Source organism: Yarrowia lipolytica, chromosome 1F, assembly GCF_001761485.1.
Source record: "Yarrowia lipolytica chromosome 1F, complete sequence".
NCBI classification, from domain to species: domain Eukaryota; kingdom Fungi; phylum Ascomycota; class Dipodascomycetes; order Dipodascales; genus Yarrowia; species Yarrowia lipolytica.
Window position 1 is genome coordinate 1,376,122 of NC_090775.1, and position 22,488 is coordinate 1,398,609.

Genomic DNA, 22,488 nt, shown 5'->3' on the forward strand with positions numbered 1-22,488 from the left:
GACTCGGTCCCTCATTGTATTTCATCGACCCGAAGTCTAGCCGCGCAATTATTCAGTTCACTTCCGTTCTTCCGCTCTGTTTTATTTTTTATTTTTCAATTTATTTTTCATTTTCAATTTATTTTATATCTTTCAATTTTATTATTTTACGTCAATAATTCCACCAACCAAAACCCCCCAAATTCGTCTTATTACTTGGCCTGTAGTTGGCACTCTAACTGCTACGTGGTCTGGGCCGTGAAAAGTTTTCAACATAAAAAATAAACCAAAAATAAAACAAAGAAATAAAAACTAAAAAATAATTACAATACGACAGAGCACAACAGAGTCCCTAGAACAACGAATAATCAAGCTAGTAAGCCAGAAATTGACCTAAAAAAGACAGGAAAATCTGCTCGCCCCAAATATACCCTCACTATCACCCTCAAATTTTTATTAAATTTCCCACATTTATTTCGCCGCTTTCCCTTTTCATCAGATAAACCAATCACAACGGGTGCCAAGCCTAACCCAAATAAACTTTGCTCGGAAATAGACCACCGCCTGAACCTACCGTTTCGGGGGCCTGCATGCACTGCAGTCTAGTGCATATAATATGTTCTCCACAAATGACGTAATTTGAATAATTGCCATGCAGTGATTTCTGGAGGTGATGGGGGTGTTGAATGGAATATGGGGGTAGAAAATAGTGGTTCATGACGTTGGGGGTCTTTTTATATTTTCTGTACTTTTTTTGTCAATTTTATGATTTTTGTAATTTTTTCCAATTTTTCCAACTTATTTCATTTTCTCCAATTTTCTCCATTTTCTCCATTTTCTCCATTTTCTCCAAAATGTAAATCTTTCAATTCCTGTCTATTTCGCTAAATTCTTTTTCAAAGCCAAATTTATTCCCCACAGATACAATCCATAGCCGCTGTGGGGTTGCGGGGAAATTAGTGCACACGACTCAACAGATACCGTTGGGAGCGGGAAAACTATCCCTCGAACGCCGCAGGGTGACGGACATGTAACCACAATAGCTCCGTAGCTGTCAAACCCCACACAAAGCCGTGGATAGCGGCCTGCTATTATCCGGGCCATGTTGCAACAAGACCAGTGTGGTGCCATCACATCGGCGTCGTGTTGCGCCATCACGTCAGCCACGTTGTGCCATCACATCGGCCATGTCGTGCCCATCACACCGGCCATGTCGTGCCGTCACACTGACAATGTCGTGCCGTCACACCGACCATGTCGTGCCGCCGCCACATCAGCCGCCACACCAACACACCATCCACGTGACCCCTCACTCTTGAAATGTGGTGACGCCCAGCCGCTGCACTCCCCAGCCTAACATCTCCGTACACTTGTGGCTTCCCCGCTTGCTCCGTCTCCTCACTCTGCATCTCGTGAAACGGAAATTCCACTGAATGCCTGAAGATGGAGCAAGCAAGTGTGACAAGGGCGGTGTAATTCCGCGTCATTGGCCATGTCATGGGCACGACCTTGGTTAAGTGGTCACCACAACGCCCAATGTCACGGGCACCACACCCACCCACCATGTCATGAGTACAGTCCGTATTGTCCGTGCTATACTGAGTCTGAGACCGTAGTCTTATGGCTCCGTGCCGGGTTTCCGCATGTAGCACGTCTCACTTGGGTATTACTTGGCGTGGTAACTATAAGTCGTGTGCTTCACAAAATGGAAAAAATTATAAACCAAAAAAAATTATAAAAAACAAACATTTCACAGACATGGAAAAATCTTGGCAGAAATGTTCACTGGAAAATAACGGAAAAGAATAAATAAAAAGATTAAAATGAGGTAGACGACAAGTTCACTTCATATTACAAATTTGTGCATTTTTTGACCATTTTTATAAACTATTTTGACCATTTTATATCACATTATTTACCTTTTTATATCTCTTTTTTATATTTTTATTTTTGACTTTTTTCAACCATTTTCCGACCATTTTCTGACTACTTGCTGCCATCTTGCGTCGACCACAACTGGCGTAATATTAATCTCAGAAAGACGAAAAAAACACGGAAATTCTCTCCGACATATTCTCTGTATACTTGTAACTATACCCTTTTTATATATATTTTCCATTTCGTTTTTGCACCCCCACGCCGGCACTCCGGATAAACACCACCTACGACGCTGCAACTCTATGGCACGTTGTGAAACAAGTTTTTTTTTGGTGGCTAAAAAGCTCTGAATTACAGTATGTGCAAGTCGATCGGCCGTTGAACTGATCGATTGGATTTTTCACGGGTTTTTCGACGCAATTTTTCGACGCTGTTTTTTTCCCTGCTCAGCCCCAAATGATTCAAAATAATTCCGTCAAAAAACCCCCCCAAAATCCCCGTGGTTCTCAACGACAGACCAGTGCCTGGAATGTGTCTATAGTGACGTCATGGTGGGCGGCAGAGCGGATGTGTTTGGTTCCGAGGGTGCAGGATGCAAAACAACAGCATTGGGAATTTCGGGGTATTTTCCGCGATTTTCGCAGACATTTCATATTTAATTCGAAAAAACGGAAAAAAACGGGAAAATTACGGGGTCGTTAAAAAATAGATTTCTCTAACGGGGCATTTTTTTCACAAATACCCACGTGCACGCCGGCCCGAAAACCCGTCTCCACGCCCACCGGCTGCGTGTCTTGGCGCCGTACCAGGCCGCAGGAGAGAGGTGGTATATACGGCACTTGTGGAGATAAGAGGCGGTTGGGCGAAAAAATGGGCATAAAAACTCGGGTAAAAAAGGGAAATTCAAAAAAGACAACACAGAATATCATTTTTATCACCCGGGGCTACCTGGGGGGTTTTCAATACCGTTATTTCACCCATTTCTGCCCTCGTTCTGTGCAGTCTCCTATCAGTAGTTTTTTTTTTTCGGCACCCTAAAAGATGGTCGGCTAACTCAGAATTAAGATTTCAATTTAAGTTTAGGATTCTCTCTCCTCAACTTTGTGATTTCAAACTCAAATAAAGTTAATGCCGGAAAATAAATATGATAGGTCGAGGAGATTGGTGAACCTAGTTTGGGGGTACTTAATATAGGAAGGGAGGTGGAGCCCAGGAAGCCCAAGTGATAAATCACCAAGATAAAAAAAACCAAAGCCCGTTGTTGGCGACTTTGCACCACCCCCATCATCTATGGAAATTTGATCTCCGCATCATATCCCCCCGACATTTTCAACATGTTCAGCCCCAACCCTTCGAAAAAGCCGATGAAGAGCTGTATGAAAAAGTGTGACAGCTCCATGTCGTGCTCGTCGACATCCCAGACGGTTTCTCTGGGGTACAAAAACACCAGCACGGCGTGCTCATCTTCGTCGGTGGCCACGGACTTCTCCGTGTCGTCCTGTGAGTCTTCCCAGATGGACAGTCCGTTATCGTCATCCGTTTTTTCGTCCCATAGCACCGTTTCACCCGACTACATCACCGCCTATGGCACCATCACTCCTTCCATGCACAGCTCGAGTCTCGGCAAGTCTCTGAGCGATCTGGAGTTGAGCAAGAGCCACCATCATCATCAAGTGGTCGAGACGGAGGATAGCGACGACACTTTTGAGACCCAGTTTGAATGTGAGGTGGAAGTGGAGGCCGAGGCAGAAGCCGACGCCGAGGAGGAGGAGCAGCAGCAGCTGCAGGCGGCCAAAATGGCGCAGCCCGTGACGTCCAAGTATCCGTACACGTCGTACAGCTACGAGCCGCGGGTGTTTGAGAGTCTGTGTGACGAGATTGAGCAGGACAACCGAGGTCGAACCGTGCGCCGAGACCAGAAGCGGTACTCATACCAGCAGCTGTGCCAGCTGAGACAGCAGTTGGAGCTGCTGGAGCGGGCGCGAATCGCTGGATTGAAGGGTGGCCCGTTGGACCTGCATGATGTTCGGGAGATGATTGATAAGATGAGGGAGTAGATGAGCGCAGCGAATCATCTACGCTCGTTGCTGATGTCGGTTGCTGAACGTCCGTGAAGCCACCGCAGGACCTCTTTGACTTGCACACTGACCTCCCCATCTCAGCGATCCACTGACCTCCCACTGACCTCCCACTGACCTCCCCATCTCAGCGATCCTCAACGGCTTAGACCTCTTCATCGGTCGAACCTCTCCACAACACCCCAAATACCCCAATACCCGTGTCCCCACAACCACAAAACCCCTCGCTTTCGAGCCTAACAGACATATAGACGTCGATTATTTAATATTTATTGCATCAGGATTTCACAGAGAAGTGCGTACAGGATAGTCCAAATAGCCCTCGTACGAAGTCCAATAGCCCTCGTACCAACAAGTACTTGATGGCTCGCCAACTCTGAGTCTGGGTTTCCAGTATCCACTTTGGACCAGTGTCTATAGTTGTAGTAGTCGTATGTTCTGCACATCTGGTCTTGTCTTTCTCACTGGGGGTATTTTGTTGAATGTTGCTGGAGCTGTGGTGACTGGAGGCTGTGGTGACTGGAGGCTGTGGCGACTGGTGACTTTGCGGTGACTGCTTTGGTGACTTTGTGGTGACAGTTGTCATCTCTTCCAGTGACAGTTGTGTGCAGTGGTCATGATGCGGTCAACTCCACACTCCACCTTAGTTTCTCTCCCGACCACCTTACCTCGTTCGGCTGGCGGGGCCTTTTTACAGTCGACACGCACATACCAACTCTTCCTCTTCCTCATCACATCCGTCGAGCAGACTGAGCCGCTGGGCTCTTTGCCTCCAGCAGTTTGATCTAGCAAGTACTAACAACACAGTGGGGATTCCCATTCATCTCGATACCAACAGACACAGACACAGAACTACCTACTCTCGGATGATACAGAACCACCTACTCTCGGATGATACAGAACCACCTACTCTCAGATGACAGTGATACCAACAGACACAGAACCAACGACACATCCCTAGCAAAGCTGACTTCGAATCGCGCAACGATACCACAGACCAACGCCTTTCATGGACCCCTCCGCCACACTCACATTGTCCTCTCAAACCCACGCAACCAAAGCGGCGGACGCAATCATGTTCTGTCTCCAATTCGGCGGGCGTGTGGGGCCGAGGGATGGGCAAGCTTGAGTGCAGCGGACGGGTCTATGAGTGGATGGGTCCACCGGTGTCTTCCATGGCGGCGACACAGACACCATAATGGGAATGGGCTCGCCCCCACAGCACAGCACCTCGGACAGACAACACTCCTGCGATGCAATAAAGGGTCTCTACCTGTGCTAGTGAGAACTAAGGTGTCGCATTTATAGTACGTTTGAGCTCCAACTGGACGCTCCAGCCGCGTCACTCTCGACTGGCTATCCCATGAACATGAACATGTCTGGATATCTCAAGTGGTCTACAACTGCAGACCCCCGAGCAGGTTTAGTTAAGCCACGAAAGTGAGGGTGGATCAGTACAAGCTGCTCTGTCAAGTGCACTAGTTGTATTCAAGTGATGAGAATGGGTCGACGTAAAGAGACACCAGCCAGATCCAGACACCCTCTGACGCCGACACTCTCCGAAGCATCGGCCAGCCGATATCTCCGATCAGACTCCGTCGTCTGCAGATCGGACCCCGAAGATCGTCGTAGCAACCGTACGTGGTGCTAGAAAGTCAGAGCTCAATCCTACCTCGCCTTTGAAATCCCCGACAATGCACCCAAAACTTCCGTCTGATTCAGATCACCAAACGGCATTGCTGCTGCCTCTGAGCTAACTCTCACGAGGGTACAAAGGTTATGCAATTCATTTGATACCGGGTATCTGAGCTTGTTTGAAGAGATACAGGTTTGCAACTTGTTATATGCCGGGTACCTGGCTGATCTGGTGTGATTTTCCGATTCTTATACCCAGGTTTTTTCCCAGTCTCTTTTCCGGCCAATATATGGCCTGTTGTCTGACCTGTTGTCTGGCGGATTCTCCGCCAACATTTCTTTTGTGCAGTGGTGCCATTGGCGGATACTATACGAGAAATGTTTTGGGCAAGTAAGAGAAGACACAGACATCTGTGAGGTAACAAACAGAAGGCTCAGGGGACAGATTGAAATATGTGCCAATGGTTTAGACGGGGTTCTCTCCACCAGCAAACGTTCTACGGTGGTACTTGTCCAACGTATATTCACGATTCCCCATCTGCCGCAACCGTCCACCTCAGAACTTGGACACCGTCTTAGATTGAGCCCAGCACCTTCAAATGAGCTCCATTATTCAGTTCCATGATCTCAGCCTAGTCTAAAACTACAGTATCTACCGATGCTGACCTTTGACCAAATGGCTAGCAGTCAGGACAACAGTCACTAGTCAGGGCAACAGTCAAGTGACGATCCTAGAAGCGGACTTTGCCATCCAAGATGACATCGGCAACACAATAATCTAGCTACTTTGTGGCTCTCATCACTTGTGGTTCTCGTCAACTGGCTACGTCGTCAAACTGGACGATCCCCGAGCCACGCAAATCAGTCAAAAAAGGTACTATCAAGCTGCAGTACAAACGCTGCTATCGATAGCCGTAGTCAGTACAACTGTACCGCAATACGGCTCTACTGTCCACAGCCCTTCATTCCAAAACACGTTAGCCCACTTTTGGTCACTTTTGCCCACCAAACTCACCCACTCTCTCTACAAGTAGTGTCTTTGTACGGAATCCTAAGTACGAGTACATCGTATGGTGATATCTCCTCCACCGAAATCAGCACAAGCCATCGAAGCGGCTAATCCAACCAAAGGCTGCAGACGACGTCCCACAAGACCTTGGTGGTGAAGTTCAAGGTTGGAAGTGTCTACGCCAATGGCGACGACTATTTATTTACCGCGCTGGTACAGCATGTACTTTTTGGACACATGACCAGTTTCCGGGTCTACAGCATCGCACATGTTCCAGTCTTTTGCCGGAGGGATAAAAAACAAACGGTCTTCTGACTAAATTGGTTGGTTTTATAACTCCGATCTTTGGTTCAGTAATTAGGTTGTTCTATAGCTGGGCTGCTATAATAGCTTGCCGCTAATTAACCAAACCAATTACTTGCAGTCCCTGACCAGTTTTTGATTTCGGATTTCGGAGATAAGATTGGAAGTCAAATGAGGTGGAATCCGGATTTAAACGATGCTCGAATGTCGTCATATTTTGATATTAAGGATCATTCGATTTTCATCTTTTTCTCCTTTCATCTTTGTCGCCTTGCCCCTTTTCAGCACCTCGGTAAGGGTTCTTGTGATGAATCTCGCAATCTGAAAAGTAAGGTTCACACATCAGAGTTAAGTGGCTTTGAAACGTTAACCTAATTCTGAGGTCAAAGTCTAACCCAGGTGGTGGCAAAGTTTTGGCCAGTAGGAGTCCGTCGATATGCAAATTCGGCACCGTTTGGGGGTCACATGACCCCGCTACACGAAGGCCTGCAGTCTCTTTTCCCGTCCGTTTTCTCTTCTGTGCAGCTGTGTTATGCCTTGGGCTGCCGTTTCTGTGTTTGTGTCACATGCATGCGACGTTGCCGAGAAATCCGCCGGTGCATATTTTCTGCAGGATCGGGGTTTCGGCGGGTGGATGTTCCGATGAGACGTCGGAAAAACAGGCGAAAAACAGGGGCGAAAAATCCGCGAGTTTTTGGGCTCAAAATGAAGCACCCGGTTAGACGAGTTCAACACTGCCGTCAGTTTTGCTGAGCCATTTCTGTGGCGGGAGTTGTGGAAGATTTGAGTTTTGGGGAGAAAGGAAGCAAAAGACGGGGCAAAAAAACGTGGTGAGAAAACGTGAAACGTGAAACGTGAAATTGGGAAAAGAGGAAAGAGGCAGTGAAGGAGATTGGGGGTGACATTGGGTGCCGATCAGCTGGACTTTGTTGGAGTTACTGGGCAGCTGAAATACTGGAAGACTGGACTCACCGGATCTACGGAATCTTTGGACTTCTTTAGCCCTTGGGGTTATCTACAGTGTATCCAGGTCTATCTAGTGTATTCAAGTACAATACGAATGAGCCGTATTGGAGTTGGTGGTAGTCGGTCCAAGTCAGACTTTGGATGGTCGGTGACGTCGATGAGCGATGAGGGTCGATGAGAAGGACCGAAAAGTCGATGAGAAGAACCGAAAAGTCGATGAGAAGAACCGAAAAGTCGATGAGAAGAACCGAAAAGTCGATGAGAAGGTCGGGGGACGTGAATGATCCGGAACTTGGACATACTGCTCTATGACTAATGCATGTACTCTACAACACCTCGGTCATTCCATCTCGGCGAGATTTTACTTCAGTACTTGTACAAAGAAAACACGGACAGGTACAAGTAGTTGAATGTTCATTGTGCAGAAAGGCTTGTTGACGACACAGTTTGAACCGTACGGCTGTGGTCGATCGCCTGACTGAAGAGAGGAGGCCCAGACGAGGCTGAAGGAGCGATTGCCAAAGGAGAGAAGCCAATTTCGAGAGGCCAATTTCGAGAGGCCAAGCGGGAAGAAGTGCCGTCAAGAAACCGCTCTTCGTTCCACGTGGCCACGTTCGATCACGTGACAGCCTGGGCATGCGTCGTGTTCGTTATCGTATGCATTATCACGTTTGGTTCAGGCTGGGCACTTCTTGGCAACGTTCCGAGCTGAGTCGAACCAAACTTTGACAAGTCCGAAAGAGTCCGAAACCTGACCCCCACGCCACTCGATACGGTTGCTCGGTTGGAGCAGAGTGTCGGCAGAGAGACGAGGTCTGTGGTCTTTTCTATTAGCACGGATTTGACGACCAGCGGCAAGTGGAATTAAAGAGACCGGAGGAATCTCGAGTGATTGCCTGGGTTGACCAAAGACTCAACCAGCAGCGTTGTAGGAGTCTGGGCCATACTCGTCGAGTCATGATCTCTTGGGGTCGAGAAATCTTCTGGTCCTCGTATGGCGTCTCTTTGGTAGACCCCAACAATGAGGAGTACCGGAGTGATAGCATGGGCTTGTTTCTATCTTGATACTTGGGCGAGGCTTATCAGAATATAGATTCTCCTAGATACCATCACGAGGAGTAGGAGGGGTGAGTACAGTAGGGCGTCATGGTGCTGAAAAGACACGATATTCATACAGTACAAGTAGTTGTAGCTACAGATATATGTTTATTGAAAGAGAAGGAGTGATATTAGGGAACAACAGCGCCATCACCTGTAGGAGTATTGAGGAAGCTTGCACTTTTAGTTGCACTTACAGACGCTTGATGCACTCTAGACTACAAACACTCGAGTAGTCTCCAAAGGGGATGATGAGAAAACCATCAGCAACGGTGTTCCTGAGAGGTAGGGCGGTTGGGCACAGGCTCAGAGACTCGGGATTCAGACATGAGGTTCCAACGTTCATTGGAAGGAATGACGATATTTGACCGTCAGAAGTCGTTCATTTCATTCATCCAAGGGTTTAAAACCAGCTGCAAAAACCAGCTAGTCAATCCGACGGTTTTTGGCCGAGTTGGATCAAACCATTTGACGTTGTTACTTTTCAACAAAACATCTAACTATTCGCAAAGTCAGTTGGGAAAGTCAAGTATTTGGATCAGACTCGATCAGATAGACCTAGAGCAGACTCAATCCTCAGACCAATTTCTCAGTCCTCACCTCAGTCCTCTCACCTCAGTCCTCTCACCTCTCAACCCATGACTGCTCCTAACAATGTCCACATGTCTGAATATTTGTATGTCTTTTGGTTATCATTGTCACCGAGAGTATCTCGTACTCAATATATCGACTAAAACTCTTACAAACTGTGTCTTTCTTCCCCAGCCTCCGATTGAGACCACCAGGAGACTTACCTTCAACTATACCAAGTAACTAAAGGTCAACTAATTTTATCAAATTCCCAAGTAAAGATACTCGTTTGAGGTCGTAGAAATGGAGTCATAGGTATCCCACATACATCACTAGGTGGTACCAAAATGATGAGCAAAGGACCCTACGTACAATGAACTTTTCAAATCTGAAATCGGAGCCGTTTCCGTCAAGTTTTGTTCCCTCGTTACAGTCTCCCTAGATCCACAGCACACCACAACACCCCATGGTGTGCAACAAAGTGATATTGGGCTGAATTTGTCAATATATTGTATTGTATACGCTGCACGTGCACGTGAAAGCGACATCACGTGATGTTACAGTTGTTTCGACTGTATTTTAGAAAGCTCAATATGTTTTCTTCAGGTCCGAGTCTGGGCTCTTAATCAATCCCATAACCAAGTGTCGACTGATTTAGGCACCATCATTGTATTAGCTGATATCCATCTTGCTCAATGTCTCCAGAGAGCTGTCTCAGAACTAGGACGGCCGCAAGCACGGGTCTTAGAGACCTACCGACTGTTTGGATGGAAGGCCTGAGTGTGGAGACTTGCCTCGAGTCCAGGTAAACTCTGGTGTACAGACCAGTACAGTAGCGAACAGAGCCGACATGAAGACTCCAACCTCTTACTACATACATCATCCATCCATTCATCATACTTACAACTTACTGTCCCACTCCATCAAACTAATGGCATGCTTGGCCATACCATAGCCACTCTGGTAACCAGCTCCTCCAGCACCATAGTCGTGGATAATGGTCCGACCCTGCAGATCCACCTGCCGCTCAATCCGAACTCCACCCTCTCGAGAAGGGCGCAGACCAGCAGCGTCCCGCACAATCTCCGCGCCCTTGAGCTCGGGCATAAGCTGTGTGGTTCGTCGAATAATATCCTCGGCCTCCTCGCCAAACGTGGACGCAGTGTACCGATCCTTCTGCAGGAATCCTCCACACACCACGTGACCTCCAGAGCCGGGCCGGGGAATAATGTAGGTCGCGTAGTCCGTGCCCCACCGCACCCGGTTCTCCTTCACAGAAGGGACCCGCACCACAACCACCTGACCCCGCGTAGGGAAGCACCGTTTGTCTTCGACCTCGCCCAGTGTTCGAGCTCCCAGACCAGTTGCATTGAACAGCACCTTGGCGTCTCCGAACGCGTCGCTGAGGTTCTGCACGGTCTTTCGCTCAAACGTGACGCCCTTGGACTCGAGGTACTTTTTGAAACTTACCAGAACAACCGGACAGTTGAAGTTGTAGGTGAGGTACCGCACGCCAAACTTGGCGCCCTCGGGAAGCTCGGAAGAGGGGAGAATTTGAAAGTCCTTGAGGTAGGTTTTGAGAGACTCAATTTTCTGTTTGGGGGGCTCAAAGTCCCAGAATTCGGTGATAGGGAGCCGCTCAAACCCCTTGGCGGCACCCCAGGTGTCGAAAATGGGAGCCAGGCCGAGATAGGTCTCTTTGTCGTACACCAGGGTGGCGGGATCGGAGCCAGAAATGGCGCAGAAATTGCCACCGGCCCAGGGAGACGTGTAGTCGATAGACGTGTCTCCGGGAAGATACTGGGCGGTCATGTGGATGTTGGAGTAGCCTTTTTCGGTAAGAATGTAGGCAATGTAGAGTCCGGTGATACCGGCGCTAGGTTAGCGGAAGGGCCGGAACAGTCTTCATTGCAGCTCTCCAGGTTTAAAAGCCGATCCATGTTCCACAGGCCTGGAGTTGATTACATGACACCCGAAGGGTAGACTGCAGACCAGATCCTGGTAGTCGGGGGTTTCGGGAGTGCGACAGAACATGAATAGAGTCTAGTCTGCCGGTGAATGGCGTATGGCTCCATTCACAGGCTCTTTACAAGCTCGAAAACAATGTGAACGGCCCAGATTTGCAAGTACCCCAGCTACCAATTCAGACGAGCAGTGGATTCTCAAAAAGCACTCCTATCAGAGATCAAGGTAGGACATCCAAGAGGTCTAGAGTGTGTAGTGTCGGCCGGATCACATCCAAACCGTGTCATACAGATATTCAGAGACATGGATCACCATTGGCCAACACATCCGACTACCAGGACAGTCTTTCAGTCAGAAGACCTCAATCTTAGCAATTTCCAGTCGGATCAAATCAAAATCAACGAACACAACAAAGTACACAACAGCACCTGACATTGATATCCGCCGTCCAACACCCAAACACCACCGGACTGCCACCATCCGACTCCCCACTCCGCCGTCATGTGGCCGTCACGTGTCCATACTCACCCGAGAATGGCGATTTTTTCGTCTTTTTGGACCATTGTGTCGCTGGCGAGGTTCCGTTGTGGCTACCCCGGATTATATACGAGACCAGACTCATGCCACTCGCTGTGGGTTTCTGTTATCGGATAGGGTTGTTGAAATAATTAAGGTTTAGGGCAAAATAGCCGCCCAGCGGTTCATCAGGGGAAAATGGGGTGGTGATTTGTGGACCATGATGGGGAGATAAAGACTGGGCAATTGCGGGAACGGATTCGGGGGAAGTTTTTGGTCCAGAATCGACTTTTTTTAATTGACTTTGAAACTCGTCAAGGTCGTTCCAGGGGGGTGTTATGTTACCGTCTTGTGTACAACAACCGACTTTTTTTTTTCATTTTTTTTCATTTTTTTTCCCTTTTTCCCTTTTTTCGTTTTTTCATTTTTTCCCTTCATCACCCCATGTTTCACATATAGATCATCGCCAAGATAGTCAGAGATAGCCGCCTAATACAAGTACTGTAACGGCATCACGATTGCAGTAGTGAAAGCTCGTTTTTGGGGCTAATAATTGTCCTTTTCGCCCTTTTCTCTGGGAAGTTTCGTCAACAAATAATCCAAGATTAAACAGCTACACTAAGTAGAGCTTAAGTAAAGAGACGGCTATCGACAAGACAGTGGGATGGTATTGCCCGACCCGGTTTGCAGCAGGAGAATCACAAGTATCAGATGTGGTTTCCATATGGAACCAGCAGTTGTCAGTAGTAATTTCCGCTCTTTGGAGGTCCCAGAGCCGGCTCTGGTGGGACTATTATGACTGTATCTATACCTTGAAATGGTGATGATCTCAGAATGATATTACTATACCAAACAAAAGTATTTCTATCTTACAAGTATCAATCAGAAGCTGTTGTTCTCCCGAGAATGATGGTAGGATCTCATTTCCGACCTGATTATTGGCCAAGTGACGCGAGCTGTGAGGTGCAGAGAGAGGGAGAGATGGAAGCAGGTACCAAATGGACGGAACAGGTCCAAATGGACGGAACAGGTATCAAATGGACGGAACAGGTCCAAATGGACGAAACAGGTACCAAATGGACGGAACAGGTACTAAATGAATGGAAATATTTGAGTGTTTGGGACTCAATTGCACACAGAGCAGGGCTAGAAGATTGGACCAACTCCAGTTCATAGAGAACAGTCGAACGTGGTCTCTAACCACTTTTAGACACCATTGATGACTTTTCGCCAATCAATACTACTACTTCTAGTAGTGTTAGAAGTCCTCTAGGTAGATAGACAAGTCCACTATACGTTTCCACCCTGAAGATCTCCTATATCGAAGGCAGCAAGAACTTGGTTGGCGGACGCGTTGAGTAGATTGGAGGTGGAATCGGTACCAGTTAAGGAGGCTCGGATCAACGCGGTCCATGTGGCGTCGGTATCGGAGAGACTCCGTGAAAGGTTGGAAGATGCGTGGGACTTGCACGACAGGGAGTCAATTGATTACAAGATGAGAAAGACTTCGTTGGACTACAATTATCCCTAATTATCATCCTTACTCGTGGTAGCGGTACGTTTGCAAATGTCGCACTGATCGACATGGCGGTTCACGTCCGCCGTCAGATACGGGAGATACCGCAGCCCAGTGTGACTGTTACTACAGAAGAACCGAAGCTATGTAGTCAGAAGACTTCAATGGAACACTTGCTTCTATCTTCTCAACTTGGCCAGGCAGTCAAGTATAAGCCAAGTGTTTCATGGTATGTTATAAGTACGGGCTACGCCATAGTATGTAGTCTGGTCATAGACTTGGTTCACTTCAAGTGGATTAAGTCGACTTAGACAACAAGTTGGTCCAAGCTAGACTGAAGGTATAATATCCTATCAATGCTTCTGACAACTACACTGGCAAACCTGTCGACATGCTCTGACCCGACCCAACCTCTGGAAGGTCGATGCGCTGCTTTGCTGCACTGCTTCCGTCGAGTTCCGATGACATCTCTAACACTGAAAGTATCCTTGCAGCTAACAAGACTCGAAAGTAGCCGTTTTTCTCCCGGTATTCATCTATGGGGTCCGTATCGGTCCAACCTGGGCTCTGCCAGACCCCGGAGTCTTCTGGTCCTTGCCACTCCTAAGACAATCACAATCAATATGAAAGTAGATGCATTTGAAAGCTCTCGACTAGAGGAACACAACTCTCAAGTCTGGTTCTCGGTCGGTTCTCTGGTCAAAAAGTTGTGGTCTTCTAGTCTGAACGGACGTAGTCAGCGTACTTGACCATACACCCAAGTAAAGTTAAGTAAATGGAGCCGGCTTATTTCTCCAAAAATGCCACTTAAGTCCCTTTAAATTACTCTCAGTATAACATCAAATTATATCATTCGAATGCCCCAGTTCCCACCTACATTTATATACAATTTTCACTGATCCACAACCTCTGTAACCTCTGTTTTGGACCCCCAGCTGACTTTTTTTCAGTATATATCCCAACTAAACCTAACTAAACCTAGAAATAAAGAAGAGGACCAGATATACATACAGGTAGTACCATTTTACTGTACTGTACATACTGTAGTCGTCCTCTCCTCACAGGATTTCCTATCACGTGACCGGAATCCCCCTCCCCCCCCTCCAAATCCCCTCCCTCCCCTCTCTCTCATCACGTGACCTAAAGTTCTCCCCCACAGCAACCCCAGACCAAGTCCACCACCCACCTACTTTCACACTTGTCATGTCCCCTCTCGACATTTATCAGCGCGATATGGACAAGTTTTTTCGAGCCGGCCGAGTCTACGCTGTGGCAGGCGCGTCGACCAACCGGGCAAAATTCGGATACAAGGTGACGCAGTGGTACAAGGACCGGTCTCTTCCGGTGACGCCCATCAATCCCAAAAAAGAGGAGATTCTGGGTCTTCAGAGCGTCCAGAAGCTGGGCGAGGTTCCTTATGATGGCAAGTTGCTTCAGGATTTCGGCTCTTCTGCCGGAGCCGGCGTTTCTGTGTCGGTTATCACTCCTCCAGCGGTGTCTGCCGAGCTGGTCAAGGAGGCTGCTGGGTACCATGGCAACGTCAAGGCTCTGTGGTTCCAGCCGGGTTCTTACACTCGGGAGATTGTGCAGCAGGCGCGGGATGCTGGCATTGAGACTGTTATTGCCGACGACGAGTGCATTCTTGTGTCCGGCGATCATCTCATGAGGGAGGCAAAGTTGTGAGTGAGCGAGTAAGCGAGTGGGGCAAGTGAAGCGAGCACGCAGCTAGCCAAGGGCGGACTGGCGCACAGACTCACAGCAGCTCGAGTCACAGCACTTTCTTGACATCTACTAACTAGAGGACCGAATGACGGAACTGTGGTTGTAGATGGAGAGGAGTCGGGTGTGCAGCTGATATAGCCAATGTTATGACTATGAATGATGTTCCTGTAGACGTCCGGGAAAGTCGTGTCGTATTTTTCGGGGATATGGGACTGAACAATGACCTACCCTCTACATGATGAGTTGACTGTCTACAAGGAAGGGAGATTCATCTCGCGTGGTTGAAGGGGACAACAACACTCGCGACTGTGCGAGTAACTGTAGTCCAGTGTCTGGACACCAACACACAGAGATCTGACTCAAGTAGGGCCTGACAAGAGTTGACGTCAGCAAACAGGCTCGATGGAGCGCTACTGCGACATCAACCCAACTAGACACTGCGTCGAATCCGGAGCTGAAGAATCACTTGACGGAGTTGGGTTGATACTGGGCGTAGTACTGCATGTACTGTACGTGCACTGTTGAACATCATCTTGACAATATGGTCGTTTCTATCAACGCAAGGAACACACATCTAGTTCCCCATGTTCGACATGACATGAGAGATCTGAAAAAACACAACCTCGAAGGAAGTGCACTCTGGGAGCGGCGACAGTGCAAGCAAAGCAAGAGAGATACAGATGTAAGATCAACCCTCGTGGTGAGACTGACACTCTGTCTCCTGTCTCGAGTAACTATCTTACATTCGGTAGCGGCTCATTATCTTAGAGAACCTTTTCAACTTTTTCTCTAGACAGAACTTGGTCGATGGTGGCTTCAGGAAGCTACCGGCAGCGGCCAAAAGTGGAATGGAAGCTCAATACAGTCTCAACCACCATCTGTCCCATTGGCTACTCTCCTGACTTGTGTATTTCAGAAGACCCAGACTGGTCTCTAAGATACGGAAACTTGGCCAATACGTCGACAAACAGACCTCTTGACTACGAGCACGAGTACAATCGTCTAGCTACTGCCGGTTGGACCCTGTGTTTTGGAGGTGTTGTCAAACGTGCTCATCTGATCAAGCCTACCCAATCGGCAGCTAAGAGCCCCTTGACGGACTCGAGCGGTTCTGGAGAATCACTTTGATCATCGCAAGGTCAACAAAACATCAAGACAAGTACAACCAGATACAAGGAGACACATAAATTATTACTACCGCGGTCATGGGAAGTTTGCAGAATCTGGACCAAAGAATCCGACCTTGGGAATCGACAAGCGCCCGGCTCCGGTCAAATCAATGCCCGCAGTGGAGACATTGTTGCCCCACCAGCTGAGATTGACGTTGGTGTATTGCAGTGCAAAGAAAATAACAATTGCCGACACAGCAATGCCCGTGTTCATGGCGCTGCCGAAAATGTACACGTACTTTTCCCACCACGCTGGCCATCGGTTTCGCACGTACATGTTGAAGAAAACCGCGGCGTAGATACCGCCAGTCATGAACGACAAGTTGTAGGGCGCGTAGTTGAGCATGCCGTAGACGAAGACGGAGGGGTTGAAGGTCTGGAGTCGGCGCTGGACCTTGAGGATCTGGTCTTTCTTGTCGGGGCGTCGTTTTCGGTAAAAGTCGGGCCCCCATTTGTGGATGACGGCGAAAATGATGGCGATGCCGAATCCAATGAGGAAGCACCATCGCAGCATGGGGTACTGTTTGTTGAAGATCTTCTTGGGGCCGATAATGGACCAGACAATGGCGGCCGAGAAGAAGACCATTTCTCCCGGACAGGTGAACTTTTCGTGTTCGGCCTGGTACTTTTGGTCGCAGATATGTTCGATTCCGGTCAGCTGATACTGCATGACACCAATCACCACCAGGCCCGCACACAGAGTGGCCCACATCTGGGCCCGGAACATGGCTCGGGGAGGCAGACGGCCGTAATGGCCCGTCTTCTGGTCGGAAATGAAGTTCTGGGCCTGGGACTGGATCTGCACCGAGTACGCCTTGAGAATCATCATGGCAATGGCCTTGCCGGGGATGGAGTAGCCGACAATCATCTCGATGATCACGTTGAGGGTTAACTGGGCTCCGGAGACGGACAGAATGACCGTGAAGGGGATCAGAAAGATGAAGTTGAAGATGATGACGACAATGAGCAGCCAGACGGGCGCCTTTGTGTCCCAGTGCTCAATCAGCGCAATCGCCATTCCAAACGTGATGAGCAGAATCGCCAGGTACCACCATTGCGGCGTTTCGGGGTACCGAGACATGGTGGTGGAGAAGTGGTCCTTGAAGCCGTAGTAGTTGCTCTTCTTCCAATCCCTCATGGACTTGTAGATGTCCACCAACGAGTTTTTCATCAGATGCCATTCGGTGAAACACAGGTGGAAGAAGGAGAGGGGGTAGAGCGCGAAGAAGCCGCCGTAGAGCACCAGGTTGGCGGCCGAGTAGTACGGCGGCGAGTACTCTTTGTATTTCTTTTCGTCAAACAGGTTGTTGGTGAGAATCTTGGACACATCAAACTCTTTGCCGGTGTTGTCGAAAACCGCGTTGGAGTTGATGGGCAGATAGCCTGCCCAGTAGACGTTGGTGTACCATACTGAGGCGATGATGAGTCCTCCAAACGCGAAGCCTCCGTAAATGTTGAGCAGTGACGGAATTGGAATGAAGAGAACCTGCACAAGGCCGTTGGCCACGTTCCAGTCAAAGGTGGGGATGGGGTTGAATCCCAGCCCGGAAATGCTTCCTGTGATGGCGGCCAGATCCAGGTCCTGGGGCTTGATCCAGGTCATCCAGTTGAAGGTGGATAACGCGGTAAACAGGTAGTTGGGCACCCAGAAGTAGAGGAAGGCACCGACGGTGACAATGAGAAAGAAGAGATATCGCGAAATGGTCCATCCGTTGATGTTCTCCTTTCTTCCTGGCGCCAAAAGAGCCCGGTTGACAGCCAGAGTCGGCAGAATCGTGGGCCACATGGCCTTGGCCGGATACACGGCCAGTTTTCGCAGCAGACCCACCATTCCAAATCCCATGAACTGCGACGTGAACATGAGCATGAACATGTAGCCAAAGTTGAGGGCAAACTTCTGGTTGAAATACATGGGCAGATACTGCACGAAAATGTTGTAGTCAATGTAGGCCGGGATGTTGGAAACCGAGGCCATGAGGGTCGCCAGAAGCTGTTCTTTCTGGGTCCACGGCCCCGGATTCAACGAGTACCGTTTCCCCTTGTATCTGAAGCCCCAGTCAGGGAAAATGTACTGCCAAAGACGGCCCGACGGATACAGAAACAGTTGGACCACGGTGACGGACAGTTGGATGGGTGGCTGTCGGGGCTGGAAAAACTGGTTGACAAAGGCGGCAATGGCGACCCAGATTGTTCCAATCACGTAAACTCGCAGAGTTTCACACTCTTCTTCGGGGTCGTCAAACGGGTCTGTGACGGTTCTAACCTGAGGATAGGGACTCCAATGACGGAATAAACACGCGTTGTACTTGATTTCGCTCCACACAGAGCCGGGGTCCATCAACAGGTCCGATTTGGTCGACTCTTTGGTGGACAATCGTTCTCCAAATGAGTTGACAGACTCCTGCCGGGCGATATCGTCGTGGCTGGTAGAAGAGGTCGGTGTGGCGTCGGGATCGATCTCGTCGGCATCAGCACCTTGTTCATCCTGTTGATCGGACTCATCAAATTGGCTGGTATCAATCTTGTCGCCATCTACCTCCTGGATCAGCTTTTGCAGCTCGTCCATGTACTCCAGCGACAAGGAGGGGTCTCCCTTGTGGTATTCCAGCGACTCCTTGACGATATGGAGCGCCTCGAGATCGCCCATCTCCTCGAAATGGGCTGCCATGACGAGGACGGCCTGTGGATACGTGCCGTCTTCCTCATTGGGCGGAATCAGCAGCTTTTCGGCGATCCACGAGATGGTGGAGATTCCTGTCACCTCTCCAATACCAATATCCGTATGTGAGTGATTGTCTTCGGTTTTTTTCTCTTCCATGGTAAGATATGACAAAAAAAAAGCCCGCCCCCGTCCAACTTCTTATATCTTTCGACATTCCACTACCTTCAGATGTTCTCATTTGTTTCTTTTCCGGGTTTAGCACCCCGCCTTCGGATTGCAAATCGCAAAAAACCATTCTGCCCGCTGAAACCCGGAGAATTCAACTGCAGACTTCAAATCCACACACCACCGCCCCCCAACTCCACCCTCAACCAAAGCGGTATTTCAAAGTTCAAACGGCATCCCACACGGCACCCAAAACTCTGGCGACGCCAAGGTTTCGAGCCGAGCTTCGATGCATGCCAACCCCCCTGCCAAGACTGCGGGGCATGGAAGATTTGGGGGGAAAACGAGCCCATGTGGGAAGGACAAAGACTCTGCACATCACAGACCCTGTCACGTGATCAAACCAATGTCGAGGGGAACAAAGATTGGTCGGCTCCAAACTGGCACACGTAGCCCACCGTGCCTCACGCGGTATTTGTTAGGTTCTGTTCATCGTCTGCAGAAAGCTAATACGAAACATTATTTGAGTCTGAGCGGTGATGTTTGAGGATAAGTGGGAACTTGAATCATGTTTTTGGATACCTGAGACCGATCAATGAGCGTCATTAGCCGAGAAAACGTCACTTCTGGTCTATTAACCAGTTTCTGTCGTCCATTTGGTCTCCCCATCTTGCCTCCTCTGTACCCGTGCAGTAGACGGCTCCATGCAGACTGGTGTTCCTCGAAACACACGTGATGGGGCTTTGGGGGACTTAAGCCAGGGGATATTCGCTATCTGTCATTGGAGAAAGAGTTTGTACGGCCAAAGGTAAACTGTGTCTGTTTGGAAGACACGGCGATTGTCCGGTCAGCGTTGCGTTGTAACAATGTCTGGCTATTGATTTGAGCGTTTAATGCAATAGCGGAGCTGCGATGGAGACAGGCTTGTAGGGTATTGCTGGCGGTGAACTGTGCTGGTGGTGATTTTGCAATAGAGCTGGTGATAGAGCTGTAGTGATAAATGATTCTGGAATGCTACATCGGCTAGACCAAGGTGACGTTCACCAAGAAGGACTGTACATAGTAACATGACTTAGACTCCAATATCCAGTAAACAGCCGTAGGTGATCGAGCAGACTTCAATGTTTGTTTCATTTGGTTCATGCCTCGCGCCAACTGGCTTCAATGTTTCTTTCTTGGTTCATGTTTCTTTCTTGGTTCATGTTCTTTCTTGGTTCATGTTTCTTGGTTGGTTCATGTCTCACTGAAACGTCCTCTCGGTTCTTGTAGAATGCCGTCTCATGACCTCGCAAACCTAGCAGCTGGATTTAGACACTGGAATGAACCTTGGTTTATCTTTGATAAGGCGCTGGTCAACTCTGTCCATGGGGGATCCAGCCATCGTCTTCTGCTGACTCCTCATCATCTCCCGTCCGCTCCACAGGACCTCCACTCCACGCCGAAACGCCGCCGAAACGCGCCGAAACCTGCCGAAAAGCTCTTGTCAGCCTGCTCAACTCTCCGACGCTAGTTCCGGGCTGTTAAGCTCCAGATAATGCAGCACAAGTCCTTTTAATGGCGTTTGTTAGCGCCGATCTCAGAAAGTCTAGATAAGGAATGTAGCAGGATCGACATTGCGAGAAGCCGTGAGGCTGCTGACACAGAGTCATGGGGACGGGGACTGCAAAAAGCAGACAAAGTAGACGAGTCGACAAAAGTAGACCAGAGTCGACTTTTCAATCAAAAAAAGAAAAAGAAAAAAAATGGACGACACCGGAATCGAACCGGGGACCTCGCGCATGCTAAGCGCATGTGATAACCAACTACACCAGACGCCCAGGAGTTAGAAATTGTTAGGGATCAGCGGCTAAGAAATAGCCGCCTGATTAGTCTCTCGTGAACCGCTAGCGGAGACTACGACGAGGGGCCACCACGTGGGCCCTCAGTGGGATTACGCTATCATTAATATCGATATGCCAAGCCTGCTATCACGGACAAAGGGTTGCGCCGCAACCCTGGATAACATATAAACCCCTGTATTCCATGTATTCTAATACACCTTTCTTGAGAGTGACGGCAGTGACCATACCTTCGGTATGGCCACCCCGGCTGAGTCATCAGTCGGCTTAGTCACGGGGCCTGGGGTCTAACATCTGGTAAGGCCGATGCACTTGTTGTGCAATGCGATTCTGGGGCGAGAACCAGGGCCAGGGGAAGTCGGTCAGGTTTAAACGACACAAACACCTACACCGCTACGGTCCTTCGAAATTCCGCAAGTCACATACCGTTGCTGCTGCCTCAGTTCAGGTCATCGTTCCAAAAACCCCGGAAATTTTTTTAGGGGTGGCTGGGTTACAAGTAGAGGCGAGTGGGACCAGGCCTCTCTAGTTGTCGGCGTCTTTTTTAGAGGGGTAAAAGATGGTGGCACCCTGGAGTCCCGCAGTATCGAACAGGCCTCTGTGGGAGGAGGGGAGAGTGAAGTATGCACGAGTGGTAGGGAGAGTTGGCATGATCATGACTAACTTTCCAAGGATGAGAGGTGGAGAAGAAATGCCGATGGCTTTTATCGAAATGTATTTGGTGTCATATCGTCTAGCAGTCTCATCCTGTCGTCGTGGGAGTCACGCTCCGGCTGTCGAGGAGCTGGCTCAGTGAGTGATGGTATCGCTGGCTGATGTCTGTGGATGATGTATCCCAGAGTGACGATGTCGGTGATGGAGCTCACGGCAGTGCGACATCAGACGTGGCGTCTGCACTGAGAGTAGCGAAGGTGCTGCGGTTCTGCCAGCTTTCCATACCTTCCTACTGCCATAAGGTGGACAGTCAAGTTCACAGGAGTGACGTCTTCTCCCCAAGGAGGCGCGCTCGACAAGAGGACGTATCTTGCACTCGTTGTAGCATGGTTGCTCCGAGTGAATAGCCGACGGTCTTTGGTTCGGCTGCGCTTCATAGGAACGGTTCGAGAGTCGTTTCAGCTGCGGTGGAGGGCATCCCCATGAAGGATTCCGTTCAGCGTTGTCGTCATACTCGGTTACGACGCATCGAGGCCACTATGTTTCCGGGAACTGGCGTGTGTGAGGCGAGTTTTCCTGTCACTGGAACTGTTGAAGCCCTAGTCGACGTGGTTTGTGCGGTGTTGATCCGCCCAGCTGGCGAAGTTGGCTGTGTTTTGCCTTGTTATTCCAAAACATTGACCCCGGGTTTGATGTCGTCCGGTTTGTGATTGTTCTCTTTGGCCATGAGGAGTTCAACGTGCTCCGTGTAAGTTCTTCGTCTGA

At 49.1% G+C, this 22,488-nt stretch overlaps 4 protein-coding genes and 1 non-coding gene across 5 annotated transcripts; 2 read left to right on the top strand and 3 right to left on the bottom strand.

Annotated features, from left to right (window-relative positions):
* Positions 1-3,191: 3,191 nt before the first annotated feature.
* Positions 3,192-3,914, top strand: YALI1_F13793g (uncharacterized protein; the record flags this gene model as incomplete). Its single annotated transcript, XM_505238.3, has 1 exon — positions 3,192-3,914. The coding sequence occupies one exon, from the start codon at positions 3,192-3,194 to the stop codon at positions 3,912-3,914; it is 723 nt and encodes a 240-aa protein (XP_505238.3).
* Positions 3,915-10,416: 6,502 nt separating this feature from the next.
* YALI1_F13875g (uncharacterized protein) lies at positions 10,417-12,044 on the bottom strand (the record flags this gene model as incomplete). The annotated part of the gene is made up of 2 exons (XM_505239.3): positions 10,417-11,392; positions 12,010-12,044. The coding sequence occupies 2 exons, from the start codon at positions 12,042-12,044 to the stop codon at positions 10,417-10,419; spliced, it is 1,011 nt and encodes a 336-aa protein (XP_505239.1).
* Positions 12,045-14,716: 2,672 nt separating this feature from the next.
* On the top strand, positions 14,717-15,196 carry YALI1_F13908g (uncharacterized protein; the record flags this gene model as incomplete). Its single annotated transcript, XM_505240.1, has 1 exon — positions 14,717-15,196. One exon carries the CDS (start codon positions 14,717-14,719, stop codon positions 15,194-15,196), a length of 480 nt encoding a protein of 159 aa, XP_505240.1.
* Positions 15,197-16,438: 1,242 nt separating this feature from the next.
* YALI1_F13953g (uncharacterized protein) lies at positions 16,439-19,222 on the bottom strand (the record flags this gene model as incomplete). Its single annotated transcript, XM_505241.3, has 1 exon — positions 16,439-19,222. One exon carries the CDS (start codon positions 19,220-19,222, stop codon positions 16,439-16,441), a length of 2,784 nt encoding a protein of 927 aa, XP_505241.2.
* Positions 19,223-20,974: 1,752 nt separating this feature from the next.
* Positions 20,975-21,048, bottom strand: YALI1_F13971r. Its single transcript has one exon. It is a non-coding gene; the product is annotated as a tRNA-Ala (tRNA).
* Between the last annotated feature and the right edge of the window lie 1,440 nt (positions 21,049-22,488).